The sequence below is a fragment of the Sus scrofa genome, chromosome 12 (assembly GCF_000003025.6).
Source record: "Sus scrofa isolate TJ Tabasco breed Duroc chromosome 12, Sscrofa11.1, whole genome shotgun sequence".
Taxonomy (NCBI): domain Eukaryota; kingdom Metazoa; phylum Chordata; class Mammalia; order Artiodactyla; family Suidae; genus Sus; species Sus scrofa.
In genome coordinates, this window is record NC_010454.4 from 16381845 (window position 1) to 16404416 (window position 22572).

Consider the following 22572-nt stretch of genomic DNA (forward strand, 5'->3'; position numbering starts at 1 on the left):
CTGGTTCACACTTTTATTCTCTCCTTCCCTTTCACCTACCACATCAAACCAGTGTACCGTATATATCACCTGTGTGGTTCCCTAAATAAGACTCTTATTATCTGGACTTTGTAAGGTTCTATCATTTGGACTTCAAAAATGGCCTGCTTCTGGTTTTCTTTCTCAAATATGTCTTCATTTACTACTTGCAGGGTAGACTGGTCATTGTCTACAGGATAAAGGTGTCTTGAAAGCTTACCAGTTACTGGGAGGTGGGTCTGCAGGTCCTGGATCTCGTTTGCTTCGAGTCTGAACCCAGTGTTTTGTAAAACATTTCTTAGGTCACTGACATTAACCTTTCCTCCTTAATAAAAACAAGAAAAAGTAGATAAGGATGTTACAAAATGAAAAATTCAGGCTCTCAACCCCTACCTAGAAATGAAAGCACAAAGAAGCTATTATAGCAAGTTGTGTGGGAGTCAGGAACAAAATATAATCCCATAACTAAACTTCTAGAAGTTTTATATTGGGGAGAAAACAAGTAAGAAAGAGTTCGGCAACTCTGGTAAATGAGACAAAGACAAAACCCAAATCATGTTATTCTGGTCAAAAGTAATTTGAAACTTTTACAATAAATACCCTCCTAATGTAATTTATACATAAAATATCCTCTTAATGTAATTTATACATAAAGAAAAACTAGTTAATGCAGCAGATTTTCTAAATATAAAAAGACAAGAGGAAAACACAGAAGGAATGACTGATATAAACACATAAAAATGAAAAATGTCTATATATCAAAAAACAACATAATGGACAGAGAGTAGATTGGTGGTTGCCCAGGCCTGGGAGAGTTACAAAGAATGGGGCGTGACTGCTAATTGCTACAGAGTTTCTTCTTGAGTGATGAAAATATTCTAAATTGATTGTAATGATGGTTGCACAACTCTGTTAATATACTAAAACAAATTGAATTATACACTGAATTTATGGTACATGAATTATATTTCAATAAAGCAAAATATGCAACATAAAATAAAAATGCAACTGGGAAAATATCTTCTATAGATATGACAATGTGCTAATATCTTTGTAAAGAAGTCATTCAAATTAATAGGAAAAATGTTCAGACTCCATAGGATAATGTGCAAGAAGCCAGACAAATAATTAAAATATTAAAAGAGGTAATGATATAAAAATATTTTCAACTTAATTTTATAATAAAAAATATAATTCCATTTTTCATCCATCAAATTAGCAAGGGTCAAAAAATATGAAAATAATATATTGTGGCCAGCACATAATAGTAATGGATATTCTTACTCATTTATATACATTGAAGCCTTAAATATGTTAAGATCCTTTGACCTGTAATTCCGGTTGTAAGACTCTATCCAAAGAAAATGACTTTAAAGTTGAATCAGTATGTATAAAGATCACAGGTATGGAGTTCCCATTGTGGCTCAGTGGTAAAAAACCCAACTAGCATCCACGAGGATGTGGGTTTGATCCCTGGCCTTGCTCAGTGGGTTAAGGATCTGGCACTGCTGTGAGCTGTGGTGTAGGTCTCAGACATGGCTCAGATCCAGTGTTGCTTTGGCTATGGCATAGGCCAGAAGCTGCAGCTCTGATTCGACCCATAGCCTGGGAACTTCCATATGCCTTGGGTTGTGGCTCTTTAAAAAAAAAATGATCACAGATTTAAAAGAGCAAAACATTGGAGACTATCTAAATGTTCAAAAAGAATAGAATAATTAAGTAAATTATAATACAACATGATGACATAGTCTTTAAAAATGATTTTACAAAGAATTTTTAAATAACATGGTGAAATTCTTACACTAAAACTTTTAAGATTAAGTGTAGGCTATATAAAATATACTGTAGTTTAATATACAACACGGAAAAAAAAGAACAAAGAGAACTATAGTTGACCCTTGAATAATGCAGGGGTTAGGGGCGCCAATCCTCTGCAGTGAACATCCGAGTATAACCTTATAGTCAGCCCTCCATGTTCACAGTTCTGCATCCTCAGATTCAACCAACCGCAGATCATGTAGTACTGTAGTATGCATCCATACTTAAGTGAACCTGTGGAGTACAAACCCCTGTTGTTCAAGGGTCAGCTCTATAATAACAAGGTAATATTACTTGGGGTGAGTAGTTTCATTTTTTCTCTGTATGCCACCCTATATTTTCCAGGTTATTTTTAAATACCCAGCACACAGGACACGTAGGTATTTGTTGAGCAAATGAATCATTTTCTGATTATATATTTAGTAAAAACTATTACAACAATCTCAGATTTTATTGTCCTTATCCTTTTTTTTTCCACTCACCTTTGAAAAGTTTCACACCCTCCAGTAGGTCTTTCTCAAACACCTTTTTACCAGCTGTAAGAAAAAAACACTATTTTTTGATGATTCATAGGAATCAGTGTTTACTTTCAGAAAGGGAAAACTTAAAAATTTATCACAATTCATTTTCAGTGAAATGAAAAGTATTTAGAAAATTCAATGTAGTGAATCTGTCCACTGGACAGAATACAAGGCTATTGTTAGTGGCACCCTATTGTGCTGAAATACACATAACTTTTTCTTTCCCATTTTTTCTTGACTATTTTGGCTTCATTTTTCCTACCCTTCTGCCCTTTCATTTTCCAGTGTATACTTTAGATTTTTTCCCAAAGGGACAAAAGAACTTGTTTTTCTTATGAAGGGACTTCTGACTAACGAGGTCATAGTTTCCTAAACCAACATCTAAACGATAAGAACAGGAATTTAAACAATGCTAGAATTGAGGCTTTAAAAAATATTTTTAATTGACATAAATCAAACATTAGAGTTCTCATATAAAACCTTACAACTAACATTCCCTAAAGTTTTCTTTTGGAGGGCAGGGACTCGAGGAAACAAGGTCCCTACAGAAAGGTCCCTGTCCATCTAGAGCTTAGTATAGTGCTATGCACATAACAGAGCCTCAATAAATGTTTGTTGAAGGAATAAATTTTTAGACTTCAGTGAAACAGAACACACTCAAAGTGCTTACCAGAAACTGGCAGAGTTTTAAGAAGCTCTTTGTGTTCCTTATTTGTGATCTCTATTCCCATGTCTTTCAGAACATTTTTCACATCTTCAGTATGAATCTTCTCTCCTTTAGAAAGGGAAACATGCATATATAAAACAACCTTCCCAGGTGCAGGGAGAAGAACAAGGCATAATGAAGGCTATTTTAGCTATTCAGAATCAAGGAGGAGAGTCAGAAAATTTTCTTTAAATCTAAGTAAAGAGAATCTCATAATGATAAGACAATACCATGTATAATAAGTAAAATAGAGATTATATAATTTCTTAGTAATTTAGTTGCTGTTTGATGGCTAATATAAATAATTTGATCATTAATATAACAGCTGTATTATTTTCTGTCTTTTTTTCTCTTCTTCCTTCTTCTCCATCCCTTCCTCTGGGCCTCCCTCTCCATCTTCTTTTTATTCTGTTGCCTGAACTGCAGAAATGTTTTTTGTTTTTGTTTTTCTATTTTTGATTGCATCTTCTTTATGTTTTCTTGTTCCTTATTAAAATGAACTGTGATTAAATCAATTCTCTTCCCTAATTTAGGTAGCATTTTTGTCACCAAAGCTTTGAATTCTTCGGTCAATTGTTTATTTGTTTCACTTTTTTTTTTTTTCCCAGGAGTTTTCTTTTTCTCTCTTGAGAGTAGTTCCTCTGCCTTTTCATTTTACTTAACCTCCTCTGTCTCTATGAATATAGGTGAAACTGTTACCTATTGCAGTCTTAAAGGGGTGTTCTTATGTGGAAGCATTCATATGCAGACTCTGTGCCCAGGGTCTTTGGAGAGAGAGCTGGATTTGATGTGGATGCAAGTCAGGTCTTTCCTCAGGATGTGCTGACAGCTATCCCTTGGTAGGGGTTGTGCCTGGTGATGGGGGAGCTAGAGCCTGCACAAGGTGTAAAGGGGGACTTCCTCTCTGCTCAGTGCCATCACTGCCCTGTCATAGGCAGGATATGCTTCCAAATTGCTGGAGCAGAAGCCCTGAGGATTGGGCTCAAGATGGCTTTGTTTCCTTTTAGTGTGTGTTTTTCCGTCTTCCCTCTCTGGGACCTTTGCCCCAAAGGAGGGGAATGCTAAAGCAAGTGGGGCTCCTGTGCCTACGGAGGTGATACTTTGCCTTTGTAGGTATTTGTGGCTCTGCTCAGACACAGCCCACGGCTGTCTTTTCCCCTGTCATGGCTCTCCTATGTCTAGTGCTGCACTACAGCAGGGAATGAGCAGGGCCAGGGTGTTCGCTTGGCTGGGATACGAGAGTGTAGTGAGACAGTCATGGGAATTCTGTGCTGCTGTCAGAAGTCTGGGCTGCTTCTGGGGCACCACTTGAGTAAGTGCTAACAGTGGCTGCTGCCGCCCCAGTAGGGCTACACCTTGGGTTCCAGGGTTGCCTCTGCATTCTTAGATTTAGTGTTTTCCTGGGTCCTGGCCACCCTAGACCCAGTGCCGAGCTGTGGTGTGGAGTAAATGGGGCAGGGGTGTTCATCTGGGTTGGAATGGGGAGCATGGTGAGACAGCAGCCTCTAGGGTGACCACTCTCTGCCCCGCTTGGGGGCATAGGAGCACTTGTGTACTCCTCACGAGTGGACTCTTGGTTTCTCCAGGCATTCTGTGTGACCCAGTAGTTCTCTAAGCAGCACATATAGGACAGAAAAGAAGGGGGCTTCTTTCCTATGTGTAGGACTCCAGGACCTGGGTCACTCTGGCCAGTGTCTGCCCATACCTTCTCCCCTTCCCTCTGAGGGGCACATCCTGACCAGATGCTTTTCTTCCCATTCTACCTTTTTGTGTGTATATCTTTACAGGCTTGGTTGTACAGGAGCCTTTCTGCCAGTTTCTCACATTCTGTAAGAATTGTTCCACATGTATTTTTGATGTGTTCATCGGAGGAGGTAAGTGCCATGTCCTCTTACTCTGCCATCTTGATCTCCCTCTTTCAAAATTGCATTTCTGGCACTTTCTCCACTTCAGTTAAAGACAAGCCTACCCTTTCCGTTGTTCAAGACAAAAGTCTTAGAATCATTCTCGATTTCTCCCCTAACTCACTTTCCATCAAGAAATCCATTTGTCTCCTTTTATTATTTTTTTGAGATATAATTGGCATATAACATACTAGTTTAAGGTGTATAGCATAATGATTCATTATTTGTGTACATTACAGGATGATTACCACAATAAGTCCAGTTAACATCCATTTCCACAGTGATTCCTTTAAAAATATATCAAGAATCCAATTACTTTTCATCGCATGTATTGCTTTCTGCCCTGGTATCAATCACCATCATCTCCAGCATGGATTGCTCTAAAAGCCCCCTAAATGGTTTTCCTGTTTCTACCCTTGGTTTCTTTCCTCCACTTTGTCAACCACCACTCCTTTACCCCACCGTCTATTCTCCACACAGGATTCAGAAAGCTCTGATGAAAGAACAGGTGGGATTATATCATGCCTCTGCTCTCAACCCTGCAATGGCTTCCCATTTCTCTTAGAAAAGAAGCCCAAGTCCGTCAGGGCTTTCATGGCTCTGACTAATCTTGTACCCATCACCTCTCTTCTCATCTCCTGAAACTTTTTTCCTTACTCAGCATTAACGACATCAGCCTTCTTGCTGTTTCTTGAATACTCCCATCTTTGGGCTTTCATCATTGTCCCCCCCCCTTTTTTTTCCTGGCCATCCCTTAGTATAGGAAGTTTCCGGGGTAGGGATCAGATCTGGGTCACAGATGCAACCTACACTGCAGCTGCAGCAATGCCAGATCCTTTAACCCACTGCACCAGGCTGGGGATCGAACCTGCAACCCTGTGGTCATATTCTTAACCAACTGTGCCACAGGGAGAACTCTGTCCTTGTCCCTTTTGCCTGCAACACTCTCTGTCTAGGAGTCCCCACATGGCTAAAACCCTCATCTCCTTTAGATTTTTAAAAAATTAAAAAATTGTATTTGCTCAAATGTTACCTTCTAAGAGGCCTGATTTTCTATTTAAGATGACAACTTCCCCATTCCCCATCATACCTTGTTCTCCTTGTCTCTTTTACTCTAGGCTACTTTCCATTTTTTCCTACAGCACTTACCACTTTCCAACGTACTATATAATGCACCTACTTATTATGTTTATTATTTACTGCTTGTTTCCCATGCTAGAAAGCTCCAAGGGGAAGTGATATTTATTTGATCTGTTTACTGATGTATCATAAGTACCTAGAACAATGTCTAATGTACGGTAAGTGCTGAATAAATAATTGTTAAATTAATGAAAGGAGGAAAAAATATTGTGTTAAAATATAGTTCCATATAATACTTTAAGACCATGTAATAATTGTAACATCTCACTCACCTGTAATATTTTTAACTTTATCCATCAACACATTTAAATCAATCTTCTCATTCTCTTTAAGATTAAAAAAAAGATTTTTAGAAAAATGGTATAAAAACATAAATTGTGAAACAGAATCCTGAAATTCAACTATTTTGAAAACATTTCCCTAGAAGTTTATTATTTTTTCATGTCAGAGACTGCTCAACTTAATTAAAAAAGCTCCAGCATTTTACCCTCTCAAAACCTCCACAGCACTTGCATGAGCAAGTTTTAAAGCACTCTCCTTTCTTTCGAGACACTTCATTATTTATTAGGTTAATCTTTCTAAGGCAGCAGTCTGAAACTTTTAAGATTGTAAAAATTTCATTTAAAAATAATGTCGCCTCCTGAGCATCGATCCAGAGAAAACCATGACTTGAAAAGACACATGTACTCCAATGTTCATTGCAGCACTGTATACACTACCCAAGACATGGAAGCAATCTAAATGTTCATTGACAGAGGAGTGGATCAAGAAGATGTGGTACATATACACAATGGAATAATACTCAGCCATTAAAAAGAAAGAAATAACGGCATTTGCAGCAACATGGATGGACCTAGAAATTATCATGCTAAGATAGAGAGATACCAACATCATATGCTATCACATTGGAATCTACGCTATTACATGTGGAATCTAAAAAAAAGACACAATGAACTTCTTTGCAGAATAGATACTGACTCAGAGACTCTGAAAAACTTACGGTTTCCAAATGAGACAGGTTGAGGGGTGGGGGATGCACCTGGGGTTTGGGATGGACATGCTATAAAATTTGGTTGTGGTGATCATTGTACAACTATGAATGTAATAAAATTCATTGAGTAATAACCCCCCCAAAAAAATAAAAATAATGTCTCCATTTTGTCAGAGCTAACTTTACCTTTGGGCTTATGATCACCTTGGCACCAAGTGACCTCCTTAAAGGACAGAGTGTTGGGATGTGTGATCTGGGATGTGTGATCTGCCAACATGATATTATCATGTTGATGTAGTCAGTTAAATTCCCAGGTGTGATGACAAAACTTTGATTTTTGCAGTACCCATTCTCAATTGAAACACTTTTTCATAGACCACTAACTTTTTATTTTTATTTTTTAAAATTAAAAAATTTTTTTTTTTTGTCTTTTGGTTCCCAGGCTAGGGGTCGAATTGGAGCTGTAGCCTCCGGCCTATGCAAGAGCCACAGCAATGTGGGATCTGAGCCATGTCTGCGACCTACAGCACAGCTCATGGCAATGCCAGATTCTTAACCCACTGAGCAAGGCCAGGGATCGAATCTGTGTCCTCATGGACACTAGTCAGGTTCGTTAACCACTGAGCCATGACGGAACTTCTAACTTAGTTTCTTTACTCACTGTTTCTCAAATTAAAGCTGAAGCTATTGGAGATCAAAGGATACATTTTAAGGAGTGTATAAAATTGTAAGTCTGAGAAATACTGGATTGGGATGATAGGATGGCAGTTAAAAGATACTTTTACTCTAAGGAATAAGATTCAGTTTGGAACCTTAAAGCTGACTATGGACATATTCATTCTTTAGTCACAACTTGGTCAAGGGTGCCAATCCATCATAGCTCAAATGTGTTCACATTCTTGTATTATTAAAAATTAAAAAAAATTTTTTTGGCCATGCCTTTCCTCAGCATGTGGAAGTTCCTGGGTCAGTGACTGAACCTGTGCCACAGCAGCAACCCAAGCTGCTGCAGTGACAATGCTGGATACTTAACTCCTGTGCCATAAGAGAATTCCTCTTGTACTATTTTTTTAACTTATAAATAAGAGGAATTAAATTTTTTTTAATTTAAGTATAGTTAGTTTACAGTGTTTCTTCAATTTCTGCAGTATAGCAAAGTGACTCAATCACACACAGTTCCCTGTACAGTAGGGCCCCATTGCCCATCCATTCCAAATATAACAGTTTGCATCCAAACCCCCCAAACTGCTCATCCATCTTTCTTGTGCTATTTTTAATACTCCTAAGATTGTAAGTTCCTCCAAGGATGAGATATCAAAAATCACTTCCTGTTCTTATTGTTTATTAGGCATTAATTTAATGGTTTGTACAAGATTGATCCTCCATAAATCTTTCCTGAATAATAAAGTTCTAACAAAATGCAAACATGGTATAGACAAGGAATTAGCTATTTTTTTTTGTCTTTTTGCCATTTCTTGGGCCGCTCCCGCGGCATATGGAGGTTCCCAGGCTAGGAGTCCAATCGGAGCTGTAGCTGCCGGCCGACACCAGAGCCACTGCAACGCGGGATCCGAGCCACATCTGCAACCTACACCACAGCTCACGGCAACGCCGGATCTTTAACCCACTGAGCAAGGGCAGGGATCGAACCCGCAACCTCATGGTTCCTAGTCGGATTCGTTAACCACTGCGCCACGATGGGAACTCCAGGAATTAGCTTTAAAACTAGTTTATATTCCAGGTTCTAAGATGAGCGATTTATCCTTGCTTGTTTTAATTAATTGTGTTTTCAATTATGATAATCTTTTATTGGTATTCTTTTATAGTATTTTATTATTATTAATATGAATACTACTATATTATAAAATTTAAATAAAATAAGGAAGAACCTTTATTAGATTAAAGTTTGTACCTGTAAAGGACGGGTGCCATCACGTCCTTTACTTTGTGTGTCTCTAACGAGCTCCACTGAGGCCTGCTGGGCCCCTGAACAGTTTACCATCCTATTGCAGGTAGTTCCACAGATGTACAAGACAGTTTACAAGAATTAGATAGCTTTACACTTTTTTTCTCCCCTCTTTTTAGGGCTGCACCCATGACATATGGAAGTTCCCAGGCTAGGGGTCGAATTGTAGCTGTAGCTGCTAGTCTACACCACAGCCACAGCAAACCCAGATCTGAGTCGTGTCTGTGGCCTATACTACAGCACCTGCCAACACCGGATCCTTAACCCACTGAGCAAGGCCAGGGATTGAACCTGCATCCTCATGGATACCAGCTGGGTTTGTTACCACTGAGCCATGATGGGAACTCTGCTTTACATTTTAAATCACTGCACTGGTATTTTTCTAATGTTTTAGGATATTAGGAAACAAGATAACCAAAAATATGTACATTTATTGCATTGGTAGATTGAAAGAGCTATGAAAGGGTTGAAAAACCCTTAAAAAGAGATTAAATCATTTTTAGAAAAACTACTTACCTCTTATTAAGGGAAAGGTCCCAAGAGCCTAGAACAGTGCCTGACACATCATAGGTATTCAATTAAAGTTTATGAAATGAAGGAATGAAAGGTACTTGGGGGAGGGGTGGGCGAGGGGCAGGGTAAGGGGAAAAAAGGGATATTATGGGATTATATAAAACTTTTCAAAATTGTAAAGCACTATAGAAGTTAAATAATTGTTCATCCAATAAAAAAGAAAATAAAAAAAATGAAAGGTACTACTGATTTAGAAAACCCCACAATTATTGCCTTAGGTCACTATCCCATAGTTAATAGTTCTTCAAGGGGCGGGTGTCCCTGAAAACTTCTTGATCAATTTTTATCAGTTCTACTAGCATGAGAATAGTCTAATATATGCCAAATTTAATTAATTCAATTGGTAACTTTACTACATATCTTCTTCTTTCTCTACTTATGACTGCACCTGTGGCATATGGAGTTTCCAGGTCTACACCACAACAGCGGCAACACCAGATCTGAGCTGCATCCATGATCTATGCTGCGGATTTTAGCAACGAATCCTTTACCTACTGAGCAAGGCCAGGGATCTAAACTGCATCCTCAGAGAGACAACATTGGGTCCTTAACCCATTGAGTCACAACAGGAACTCTACTATACATTTTTTTTTTTTTTTAAGGGCTGCACTGTGGCATATGGAAGTTCCCAGGCTAGGAGTCCAATAAGAGCTATAGCTGCTGGCCTACCCACAGCCACAGTCACAGCCACAGCTACAGCAACTCGGGATCTGAGCCGAGTCTGTGACCTACACCACAGCTCATGGCAACGCCAGATCCTTAACCCACTGAGTGAGGCCAGGGATCGAACCTGTATCCTCATGGATACTAGTCGTGTTCGTTACCTCTGAGTCACAATGGGAACACCCACTACACATCTTCTTAAGTTTGTTAATTCTGTTGTTCATGGCAGTATAGAAGAGTGGTTGAGAGACAGTTTCTGGAGCCAGATTGCCTCTCCACTACTTACTAGCTCTCTGACTTTAGGCAAGTGACTTGCTTTCTCTGTGCCTTAGTTTCCTGATGTGTGAATCTGGGGTTAAAATGGAACTTACCTTATAGAGCTACTTGGGAGATTACATAAAGTTGATATATGTAGGAGTTCCCGTCGTGGCGCAGTGGTTAACGAACCCGACTAGGAACCATGAGCTTGCGGGTTCGATCCCTGGCCTTGCTCAGTGGGTTAGGGTTCTGGCATTGCCGTGAGCTGTGGTGTAGGTCGCAGACACGGCTTTGATCTCGAGTTGCTGTGTCCCTGGTGTAGGCCGCTGGCTACAGCTCCGATTCGATCCCTAGCCTGGGAACCTCCATATGCCATGGGAGCGGCCCTAGAAAAGGCAAAAAGACAAAAAGACAAAAAAAAAAAAAAAAAGTTGATATATGTAAAGTGCCTACACCCTGCACATGTCAGGACTATCTCAGTGTTGGTCCTTGATATTTAGTGCTGGATTAGCAGTAGAGACTCAGAGATATTCTTGTGATACCTCGGCATTTCCTTTGGAGAGGACACTTCCTTTGGAGAGTGACCAGTGACAAATATCCTGGGCGGCATTCTTGTTGATCCTTCCAAGAGATAGCTATTTGGCTTCAGCTATCCTGAAAGCCTCGCTCTTTCTTTTTCTTCTTTTCATATACAGCCTGTCTTCAGTCATTCCAGCCCTGACACTAGCCTCATGTCCATAGTTTTGCTAAGGGTGTATTGATACTCAAAACTCTCACCATCAACTGGTAGGTGGTCCTTTAGTTTCTGGATTTCTTTCTCCTTGAAATCAATTCCCATATTTTTTATGAAAGTGTCCACCTTATCTGAAGATACCTTTGTCCCTTAGGAAAGAAAGAGATGGATATAATAAATATTCATAATGATGTGAAGAGTGGGTCATATTAGCACATGCCTAGGTATCAATACTGTACAGAGAATAAACAGCAAAGAACAATTAAATTGTTCAAGTAAATATGGTGTTGGTGTCTAAGTCAGGGATTCCTAAACTGATCTCTGGGGTTCTACTATGGCTTTTAGGAAAACTTTTAAGAGAAGAAAGTAAGGAATGAGAGGTAAATGGCAGGTAATGGTAAAAAAAAATCAACCTTTATAAATGTGTCCGCATAGTAGGATTTGAAACTTGCTAAATTAATGGAGAACTATCCATCCATCCATCCATCCATCCATCCAATCTACAGATTTACTCTATCATAATCCTATATTTTAATAACATAGATTTTTTAGGTACTATCTCTGTAAATTCAATATTATTATGACTGGAAAATGGCCTAGTAATCTGAATGCTATATATCTCCCCTTCTGGTGACTCTGATGTATAACTTTATTTGACAACCACTACTTTTGAGTTTATTGTAGTTAAACCATTTTGGTGACTATAGAGTGCCCAAGCATATAAAAATAAACACTGAATTAGTAAATAATTGGGACAGTGGGATTAATAATCTGAAAAATTAGGAAAAGGTTTTCCTAAAAAACCTTTTTAAAATAGGAAAAGTTTTTTTAAGTAATTAGAGGCATGATTTTCTATATATAACCACCCAGAATTTTTATTTTGCCTTTTTTTTTTTTTTTTTTTGCTTTTTAGACCCACACCAGTGGCATATGGAAGGTCCCAGGCTAGGGGTCAAATCAGAGCTGCAGCTGCTGGCCTTTGCCACAGCCACGGCAATGCAAGATCCAAGCTGCGTCTGCAATCTACACCACAGCTCACAGCAACGATGGATCCCTGACCCTCTGAGCCAGGACAGGTTTCGAACCCACATCCTCAGGGATACTAGTTGGATTCATTTCTGCTGCACCACGATGGGAACTCCTAGGAAAAGCTTTTGAAAATAAAAACAAAGCTCAATAACTTCACTTTTTTTTTTTTTTTGGCCTTGCTCACACATGCAGAAGTTCCCGGACCAGGGATCAAACTTGTGCACAGCTGTAACTAGAGCTACAGTAATGACAATGCTGGATCCTTAACCTGCTGAGCCAAGTGGGAAGTCCTCAATGACCTTGGTTTTAACTGCCTTTTCATTATTCTTCCCACTTACCTTCAAGAGATCTCAATTCTTTCATCAGTCTGTTAACATACACCCTTCTCTTAGCTGTAAGAAAGGGAAAACTTTGTTTCAGGTAGCAATGCAAATATTTTAAAATAGAATAAATAAAACTTGCATTATTTTAGAAACATTAAGCCTTAAATGTTTTATTCTAGATATTTATATTATTTCACTTAAAGAAATAAAACTAAGGAGCAGAAACAGCTCTTAATTTTGTGACATAATTTTGGTGGGGGCTCATGGAACTTCCTTAAATAGGGAGTAATAGTCATATAAGTCTGTCTCTCAGGTTTCCTTGAAAACCACTGATTTTTTTCCCCACTATGATATTTGTAATGCTCACCATCAACTGGAAGATTGTTCAGTAATTCCCTGTGTTTATCTTCTGTGAGCTTTATCCCCATATTTTCCAGAAAAATTTCCATGTTACTAGTGTCGACCTTTTCACCTTTAAAAAGTAAAACATGGTAATGGTTGAAAATTTGAACAACAATGATTCTTTATTATAAAAAGTGCCCATATGGCATTTGTTGATTAAACAATGAAGTAAACCTAAGAAGAATGCCAGCTATTGCTAAAACATAATCTTAGAGTTTTTGGCTGAAACAGTGATCATCAAAATTTGGCTGCTAGTCAGTAGATGGAAACATTCATCATCTAGGGGTCAAACTGGAACTGCAGCTGCTGGCCTGTGCCACAGCCACAGCCACAGCCACGTCAGATCCCAGCTGCGTCTGTGACCTACACCACATCTCACAGCACTGCGGATCCTTAACCCACTGAGTGAGGCCAGGGATTGCACCCGCCTCCTCATGGATACTAGTTGGGTTTGTCACTGCTGAGCCACATGGGAACTCCTAAAATATAATTTTGTGCACACATTAAAATCTTGGTTTTGCAGAGACTTCTTTCTTTTTTTTTTTTTTTGTCTTTTTGCCTTTTCTAGGGCCACTCCCCGGCATATGGAGGTTCCCAGGCTAGGGGTCGAATCAGAGCTGTAGTCAGAGCCACAGCAACGTGGGATCTGAGCCATGTCTGCGACCTACACCACAGCTCACAGCAGCGCCGGATCCTTAACCCACTGAACAAGGCTAGGGATCGAACCTGCAACCTCATGGTTCCTAGTTCGATTTGTTAACCACTGCGCCACAACGGTAACTCCCCAGCAGAGACTCCTTAATCACATACCATGGAACTATATACTGGGGTTTTCTCCAGGATCTTTTTTCTTAACCCAGCCTTGGCTCCCTGTCATGCCTCAGAGATTTGGTAGCCTTGGCTTCCTCTCTTCTTAGCACCTACTACCATCCAGTGTGTTTTCTGGGCTTCTATAAGGGTGGCTAGAAAGTTAGATGCAGTCTTCCAAGGTCACCTCTTTTTTGTGTCCCAGGAAAATGATTATGTAGAATTTTTTTTTTTTTTTTTTTTAGGGCTTAATGTAAAGTGGTAGAATGAAATATACAGGGATGATAAAACTATCAGAAACATGGGTAAGACACAAAGCTAACAGGTTTGTTTGGTAACTAACTTGGTTTTGGTTTCTGGTTATGAGGGTGGAAATCCTCAACAGTTGTAGAAATCCCTACAACTGTTTCCCAGTCTGCTTGTAGGTGAAACTTTCCTTCACGATGGCTCTTCTTTCCAGTTTGAAGATGCAGTTTAGCGACAAAACAACAAAATGGTAATTATGTGAGGTGAAGGATGTGTTAAGTAACCTTACTGTGGTAAAAATACGAGTATAAAATCACCACATTATACACCAACTTAAACAATGTTATATACCAACTATATCTCGATAAAGATGGGAAAAAAAAAAAAGAGATGTAGTTTAGGTGGACACTTTGGATAATCATTTCCAGTTTCTGCAAAGGAAAACTCCTGCAGTCCTTCCACTGGAAGGAGAGTATCTGGGGAGTTAGCCAGCTTCTGCACAAGCGCCTGGGAGGAAATGTGCTAAGGGCGGTTTTCCCCAAGCTGTGAAGCCTTGGACCACCGGAGTGCTGTCTGATATTCCCCTGTAACTAGACAGGGAACGACGCTTTGGACACGTAGAGCAACTTCTTGGTCTGCTAACTTGATCAGACTTTTGACAGACATGGACAATAACCTTCTGCCTGAAGATTACTATTCTAAACATGTATTTTATCCATGTCATTCCCATTCTCTAAAATGTAAGCACCTCAAAAATTTCTACCCTCTCTATAACCTGCTCTGTGTTTTATCATTGTAATTTTTCTTTCCATTGCTAGCTTTCTTTTCAGCCCTCCCTAGAGTGCCCTCTTGGCCTCATATTTCATTAAATTTCTCTAATCTTCAGTGTCTTTGCAGACTTTTACCTTGTTTCTAACTGAACTTTGCCTCTTCCTAATAGATTTTCTATTACTTTTTTTTTTTTTCATTATTCTATATCCCATTGCTTTAGGATTTGGTATTCTTCTAGATTCTAATTGCTGCTTTCCAACTATCCTCAAATCTTTCCTCTTTTGAGATTTATGAAATTTGCCTTTCTTTTCAGTACCACTTACTGACTTCTTGGTCATTTCAGGCGCTTGTCCTATTACTCACAGTCTTCCTCTGCCCTCAGACTCCTGGGAGCATTACAGGGAAGTCTAGTCTTTATTTGGATAGCTCATTCAACGAACTGGCCTCCAAATCTCTTGGCCTCCTTATTATCCTCAATGACTTATCTCGTAAATTCTATACTATTTAACCATAATGAACATATCCTGGACTTCGTCATTACCTAGAAGTGCTTTATCTCTAAATTATTATTATTATTATCATCATTTTATGGCTGCATCTGTGGCATAAAGAAGTTCCCGGGCCAGGGACTGAATCAGAGCCTCAGTTGCAACCTAGCTGTGGCAATGGCAGATCCTTTAACTCACTGCACCAACTGGGGATTGAACTCCTGCCTCCACAGCGACCTAAGCTGCTGCAGGCAGATTCTTAACCCACTGTGCCACAGCAGGAACTCCATATCTTTAAAAATCTCAGATCTGGAGTTCCCATTGTGGAGAAGCGAAAACGAATCCGACTAGGAACCATGAGGTGGTGGGTTCGATTCCTGGCCATGTTCAATGGGTTAAGGATCAGGCATTGCCGTGAGCTGTGGTGTAGGTCGCAGACTCTGCTTGGATGTGGCATTGCGGTGGCTCTGGCGTAGGCCGGCAGTTGTAATTCCAGTTAGACCGCTAGCCTGGGAACCTCCATATGCTACAGGTGAGGCCCTGAAAAGACAAAAGACAAAAAAAAAAAAAAAAACCAAAAAACAAACAAACAAACAAAAAAACCAACTCAGATTCTAACATGACTGTTTCTGGCCAGAACCTCGTATTTCCCCACTTTTACTTCCTTACTCCTACCACACTCATTATAATCTATAGAGACTTTCTTTTTAAAAAAATTTAGTTTTATTTTATTTTATTTTTATTTTGTCTTTTTAGGGCTGCACCTGTGGCATATGGAGGTTTCCAGGCTAGGGGTCAAATCGGAGCTGTAGCCGCCGGCCTACACCAGAGCCACAGCGACGTGGGATCCGAGCCGCATCTGTGACCTACACCACAGCTCATGGCAACGCTGGATCCTTAACCCACTGAGCAAGGCCAGGGATTGAACCTGTGTCCTCATGGATGCTAGTCAGATTCGTTTCCTCTGAGCCACGACAGGAACTCCATCTATAGAGATTTTCGTTGCCCCCTTTCTCATTTTTCTCCAAGTTCACAATTTCCATCTATACTTTCTTCCTTATCCACCCATACTCAACCACTTAACCACTCTTTTGACTACATGTCATATCTTGATGCTTTCACTCTTCTGGCACATCAGCCTTGAGAAACTTTTAACTTGGTCCATCTGAAGAATACCATGATCGTGTGAAAAGTTGCTATCACTTATTTACGATATCTAACCGTGTTTGACATGTGGTGCTTCTCCGCAATGCTTTCACATATTCCTCTAGTTCCTATTCGCTATCAGAGTTATCTGACATCAGCAATACTTTCCTTGAAGTCCCCTATCCCACCACCGTGTCCTTTCTTTTAGTAGATGATTCTGTTTTCCACTTTACAGAGAAAATGGAAGCTTTCAGGTAAATTCCTCTAATTTCAATTCCATATGTACATAGATTCTAAGACTTGAGGTCTGCTTGATGCAGAAAAAAAGTGGGGCTTCAGATTCTTACTCATATATTCAACTGCCTAAGGTTCAGTTTCCCTTAGCTGTCTCATAGGAACCTCAGGGCTTTACTACTAAATCTATTTTGCTGAAATCCTTATTTTGGTAAATGTCACTATCATCTACCAAACTACTCAGCTCAGAAACTAAGTAGTATTCTTCACTCCACCCTTTTGCTCTATCCCCATACTTGATTAGCAAACAAATTCTAAAGAGTCTATATCTGTACATCTCATATATGTCCCTTCTTTGCAAGTCTCATAGGTAATGGTTTAGTCCTTCCCTTTATTGTCTTTTGCCTGGGCGGTTACAATTTGCTTCTTAGTCAATCTCCCTGATTTTATTCTTGCAGACACATCTCTATCCACCCTTTATATTGCTGCTTGAGTAATCTAATTTGCAAATCTAATCAAAGAGTTCCTGTTTAAAATCCTGGAAAGACTCCCTGCTTGCACAGAATGAAATTCACACACCTTTATTTGGTATTTAAGGTCCTCTATGATTTGTCACCTATACTAGTTTCCTGATGTTGCTGTAACAAATTACCAAACACTTGGTGGCCTAAAACAATGTGATTTTTTTTTTAAGCTAGCAACTTTTTAATTTTGTTTCATTTTTGCTTTTTAGGGTTGCACCCATGGCATATGGAGGTTCTTAGGCTAGGGGCTAATCAGAGATATGGCTGCTGGTCTATGCCATAGCTCACAGCAACGCCAGATCCTTAACCCACTGAGCGAGGTCAGGGATTGAACCCACAACCTCATGGTTCCTAGATGGATTTGTTTCTGCTGCGCCACCAGGGGAACTCTGAATTTTTTTTTTTTCTTGTACTTCTGGAGGTCAGAAGTCTGAAATCAATTTCATTTGGCTAAAGTCAAGGTGTCAGCAGGGCTGGTTCCTTCAGGACACTCTAGAGGGAGAATCTGTTTCCTTGACTTTTTTTCCATTTCTAGAGGTCGCTTGCTTTCCTTGGCTCATGACGCTTTTTTCCATCTTCAAAGCCAGCTGTGTAGCATCTTGCTTCCATTGTCACATTGCCTTCTGCTTTTTCTGTCATCATCATCACTTTGCTTCCTCTTCTAAGATACTTGTGATTTCATTTAGGGCCCAACTAGATATTCAAGGATAATTTTCCCTTCTTAAGATTCTTAATCATATTTCCACATATATGGACTTAGCCATATAAAATAACACACACATGATCTGGGGATTAGGAACTGGATATCTTCGGGAGCCATTACTTAGCCTGCCACATCCCATTTTTTATTCTGTAAGTTTATTCCTTGTCAAACTCCTGATAGCACTTTATGCTATAGCTATGACAAAATTTTTTTGAGTTCCTTAGAGCACCACTATGTTTCTTATCTTGGTGCCTTTTATATTTTTTTCTCTATCAGGAATGCCCATCCTACTCTGTCTATCTGGCAAAAATGACTCACCTTTCAAGGTTCAGCTCATGTGTGGCACATTCAGTTAAATCATTCACCAGTTTCTCCTTCTCAGGTGCAAGTGACCATCATGCCCTTCCTTTTGTTGGTATAGGTTTCAAACATAGCACGTATCCCATTTTATTGCAATTATTTATGTCTTTTCCTTGCCCCAACTACATAACTCCTGGAAGGTTGGTTTTTACAGATCCATACCTGAGATGTAGCAGATACTTGAAAATAAGTTAATAAAAACCCTAACCTACCTGTAAAAGAGCTCCTTCATCCATTACTACACTCACTTCAACCTTCCCCTCATCTAAAAGAGAAGACAGAATTTTATGCATATAAATAACAGAAATGAAGACAGATATAAAGGTCATACACTGAGGAAAAACATGAAACAGCAAATTTTTATGATTTGCTTTTTAATTTTATCCTATTTTTATTTCAAATGGAATACGTGGAAAGCAAAAATTCCAATTTCGAAAGGGATAATCTTTAAATTTTTTTTTTTTTTTTTTTTTTTTTTTGCTTTTTAGGGACTCTCCCACGGCATGTGGAAGTTCCCAGGCTAGGGGTCGAATTGGAGCTGTAGCTGCTGGCCTACACCACAGCCATAGTAACGCCAGATCTGAGCCGTATCTGTGACCTGCACCACGGCTCATGGCAATGCTGGATCCTTAACCCACTGAGCGAGGCCAGGGATTGAACCTGTGTCTTCATGGATACTAGTCAGACTTGTTTCTGCTGAGCCACGATGGGAACTCTGTAAAAAGGATACTTAACTCACACTTCTAACATCACCTTTATTCTATTAAGATAAAATTCATACAGTAGAATGCCGGTATTTTAAAAGTTGCCTTCTCTACTTTCGTATCTGGAAAAACTCTGTTTTACTGATTACAAGGCTGACAAGCATCTTAAAGGGGGCAAATGTTCAAATAGGAAAGATCTGACTTGGAGCATTAAAAATGTCTATTTTTTTGTACTCAGTCCACAGGTAACACTTATCTGTGTTCTGTCACTATCCATATTCAATATCAAAAAAGAGCTTTGATCATCCTAACTGAACTTTAAAAATCTTTATTTTGTATTTTCCTTTTATCTTTTTTTTGGTCTTTTTGGGGCCATACTGATGGCATATGGAGGTTACCAGGCTAGGGGTTGAATTGGAGCTGTAGCTGCTGGCCTACACCACAGCTCATGGCAACGCCAGATCCTTAATCCACTGAGCAAGGCCAGGGATCGAGCCTGCATCCTCATGGATAATAGTCAGATTCGTTTCTGCTGAGCCATGATGGTAACTCCCTGTATTTTCCTTTTAAATAGGGTATTAGAGGGACAGCCTGATAGATAGTGTCTCACAGGAAGCTATCTTATCTGTCTCATGTATTTCAGTTAGTCTCACAGAAGACTCATGAATAGCCTGAAACAGGTCTTTAATGCTATTTCCTGTGGGCTCGTTGACCTGAAAAATGGTACTCAAGGAGTTGGCTGATACTCCCATGACCAAAATACTATTGTGGCATGCTAGTACAGTTTAAAATATCTGGTAAATGTGATAACAAAGGATATCTACATCCTTTTATAGAGGGATCAAAAGTACTAGGGAACTATATATTTCCAATAATAAAGAAAAAAATTATCCTGTGGAAAATTTACTTTCTTCTGGCCAGGGCAAAGGCATAGCCAAGTGGCATTGTGTTGAGATGAACATATATTTGTCATTATTATTGCTAGTAACAAAAGCTACTATTAAATGCCTACTATGTGTTAAGCTCTATCTTAGGAACTTACAACATTTATGAAAGGTAGTTATTATATTCTTTTTATTTTTTTCAGCAGTGCCTGCGGTATGGGGAATTTCCCAGGCCACGGACTGAACTCACACCACAGCAGTGACCCAGCCAGTGCAGTGACAATGCCTCATCTTAACCAGCTGCATCACAGGAGAACTCTTATATTCTTCTTTGTCTACTACCTTTTTTTTTTTTTTTTTTTTTAAAGGAAACTAAGGTAGTTCCTCTCAGGCTCAGCAGGTTAAAGATCCAATGTTGTCACTTCTGTGGTTCAGATTTGATCCCAGGCCTGGGAATTTCAGCATTCTGTGGGTGTGGCCAAAAAGGTTTTTAAAAAAATTGGAAAAGGAAACTAAGATTTAGAGGGCTTAATTTGACCAATCTTGCACAGACAAGAATTTTCAGACCTGAGATTTAAATCTGTGTCTGTCTTATTCCAAATTTCAAATTCTTTCCACAAGGCCATATAATCAGTAGACCAGTGGGATGAACCCCAGGTTTTTTTGTTTTTCCAAGAGGACTATTGTCTTAGAAACTTTTCCTAGTGAATACTTGTAAGTCTCACTATCATGGGGTCACTCTATGCTAGGTATCATTGATACAAAGGCAAATTACTTTGGGAATTATTTTTATTCTCCTTCTTCAGTTTGTTGTTTCTGGTAGTTCAGAGTTTACTCTGCTAATTTTTCTCTTTCTCTCTCTCTCTCTTTTTTTTTTTTTTTTTTTTTGCCTTTTCTACGGCCGCTCCCGCGGCATATGGAGATTCCAGGCTAGGGGTCTAATCGGAGCTGTAGCCAGTGGCCTATACCAGAGCCACAGCCTCACAGGATCCGAGCCATATCTGCAACCTACACCACAGCTCATGGCAACGCCGGATCCTTAACCCACTGAGCAAGGCCAGGGATCACACCTGCAACCTCATGGTTCCTAGTCGGATTTGTTAAGCACTGCGTCACGACGGGAACTCCCTCCTTCTCTTTTTTTCCTTTTTACAGCTGCACAGTTGGCATATGGAAGTTCCTGGGTTATGGGTCGAATTGGAGCTGCAACTGCAGGCCTATGCCATGGCCATAGCACGCCAGATCTGAGCTGCATTTGTGACTGACGCTACAGCTTATGGCAATGCTGTATCCTTCACCAACTGAGTGAGGCTAGGGATTGAACCTGCATCCTCATGGACACTATGTTGGGTTCTTAACTCACTAAGCCACAGTGGGAACTCAGCCTGTTTTTCTCTTAATACTGTTTTCTTTTTTATTCTATCCGATCACTTTCAAACTTTCCTTATCAGATATTTCCTCCAAATAATTATTTATTTTGTCTCTCCTTTGATCTGCTAATAATCTTAGCAGTGCTCTGGCACATTGTTAAGCTTTGCTAAATCTGTGGACTGCTAACTTCCTAGGGAGAGATAAATAAGATGAATTATTAGAGTATTCATTTCCAACCATCTTCATACATATTTTAGTAATTTAGTTTAGTTCAATGTCCTGTATCTCAAATTCAACATGTTTAAAATCGAAACTATTCTCTTGACATAATCTTAACTTCTTCCTAAATTCTCAAGTTGGCTGTGATATGATTTATGGCTTAGCCACCAAGAAATGTCTTTTTCACAACTGTATGTAATCAATCATTGAGCCCGATTCATTTTAATTCTACAGTCTTTCCCAAATAGGTCTGTTACCCACCATTAAGCTTACTTCCCTTGCTCAGCCCCTCATTATCTCTTGTTGGAACATAGCAATATCTTTTAAATTTGAGTCTTTGCTTCCAATAGTGCCCTCTACATTGTCATCAGCATTGGCTTCAAAAAGAGAAATACTCTAGATATACCACTGCTTTTGGATGAAGGCTAAAATTGAAGGGAGAAATAGATAAGCAGAATAGTTGGAGACTTTAATATTATACTCTTTTTTTTTTTTTTTTTGTCTTTTTGCCATTTCTTGGGCTGCTCTCGCGGCATATGGAGGTTCCCAGGCTAGGGGTCCAATCAGAGCTGTAGCCACCGGCCTACGATAGAGCCACAGCAACGCGGGATCTGAGCCGCGTCTGCGACCTACACCACAGCTCACGGAAACGCCGGATTCTTAACCCACTGAGCAAGGGCAGGGATTGAACCCGCAACCTCAGGGTTCCTAGTCGGATTCGTTAACCACTGTGCCACGACGGGAACTCCAATATTATACTCTCGATAATGGATAGAACAACTAAACAGAAAAACAGTAAGATAAGGAAGACAAGCAATATTATCAACCATTAAACATTCTCCAGGATACATCATTACGCAAGGTCATAAAAAAAGTATCACTCGATTTTGAGATCATAGAATGAATATTCTCAGACAAGAAAGGAATTAATTAAAAATTAGTAGCAGAGGGAAATTTGGAAATTAAAAACGCATCCCTAAATAACTCATGGGTCAAAAAAGAAATCACATGGGAAATTAGAAAGTTTTCCTGGTTGAATGAAAATGAAAACAGCATATCAAAATTTATAA

The 22572-nt window shown here is 39.4% G+C and overlaps 1 protein-coding gene across 1 annotated transcript in view; it reads right to left on the minus strand.

The window, feature by feature from the left end:
• LOC100516640 overlaps nucleotides 11354-22572 on the minus strand; it is a 51230-nt gene continuing 40011 nt past the window's right edge. Inside the window, exons 21-24 of the mRNA XM_021068079.1 lie at nucleotides 18537-18589; nucleotides 13011-13115; nucleotides 12659-12712; nucleotides 11354-11440 (exon numbers count right to left, since the gene is read on the minus strand). Coding sequence (XP_020923738.1) covers nucleotides 13062-13115; nucleotides 18537-18589 — 107 coding nt within the window. The 3' untranslated portion in view covers nucleotides 11354-11440; nucleotides 12659-12712; nucleotides 13011-13061. The remainder of the gene's footprint in view (nucleotides 11441-12658; nucleotides 12713-13010; nucleotides 13116-18536; nucleotides 18590-22572) is intronic.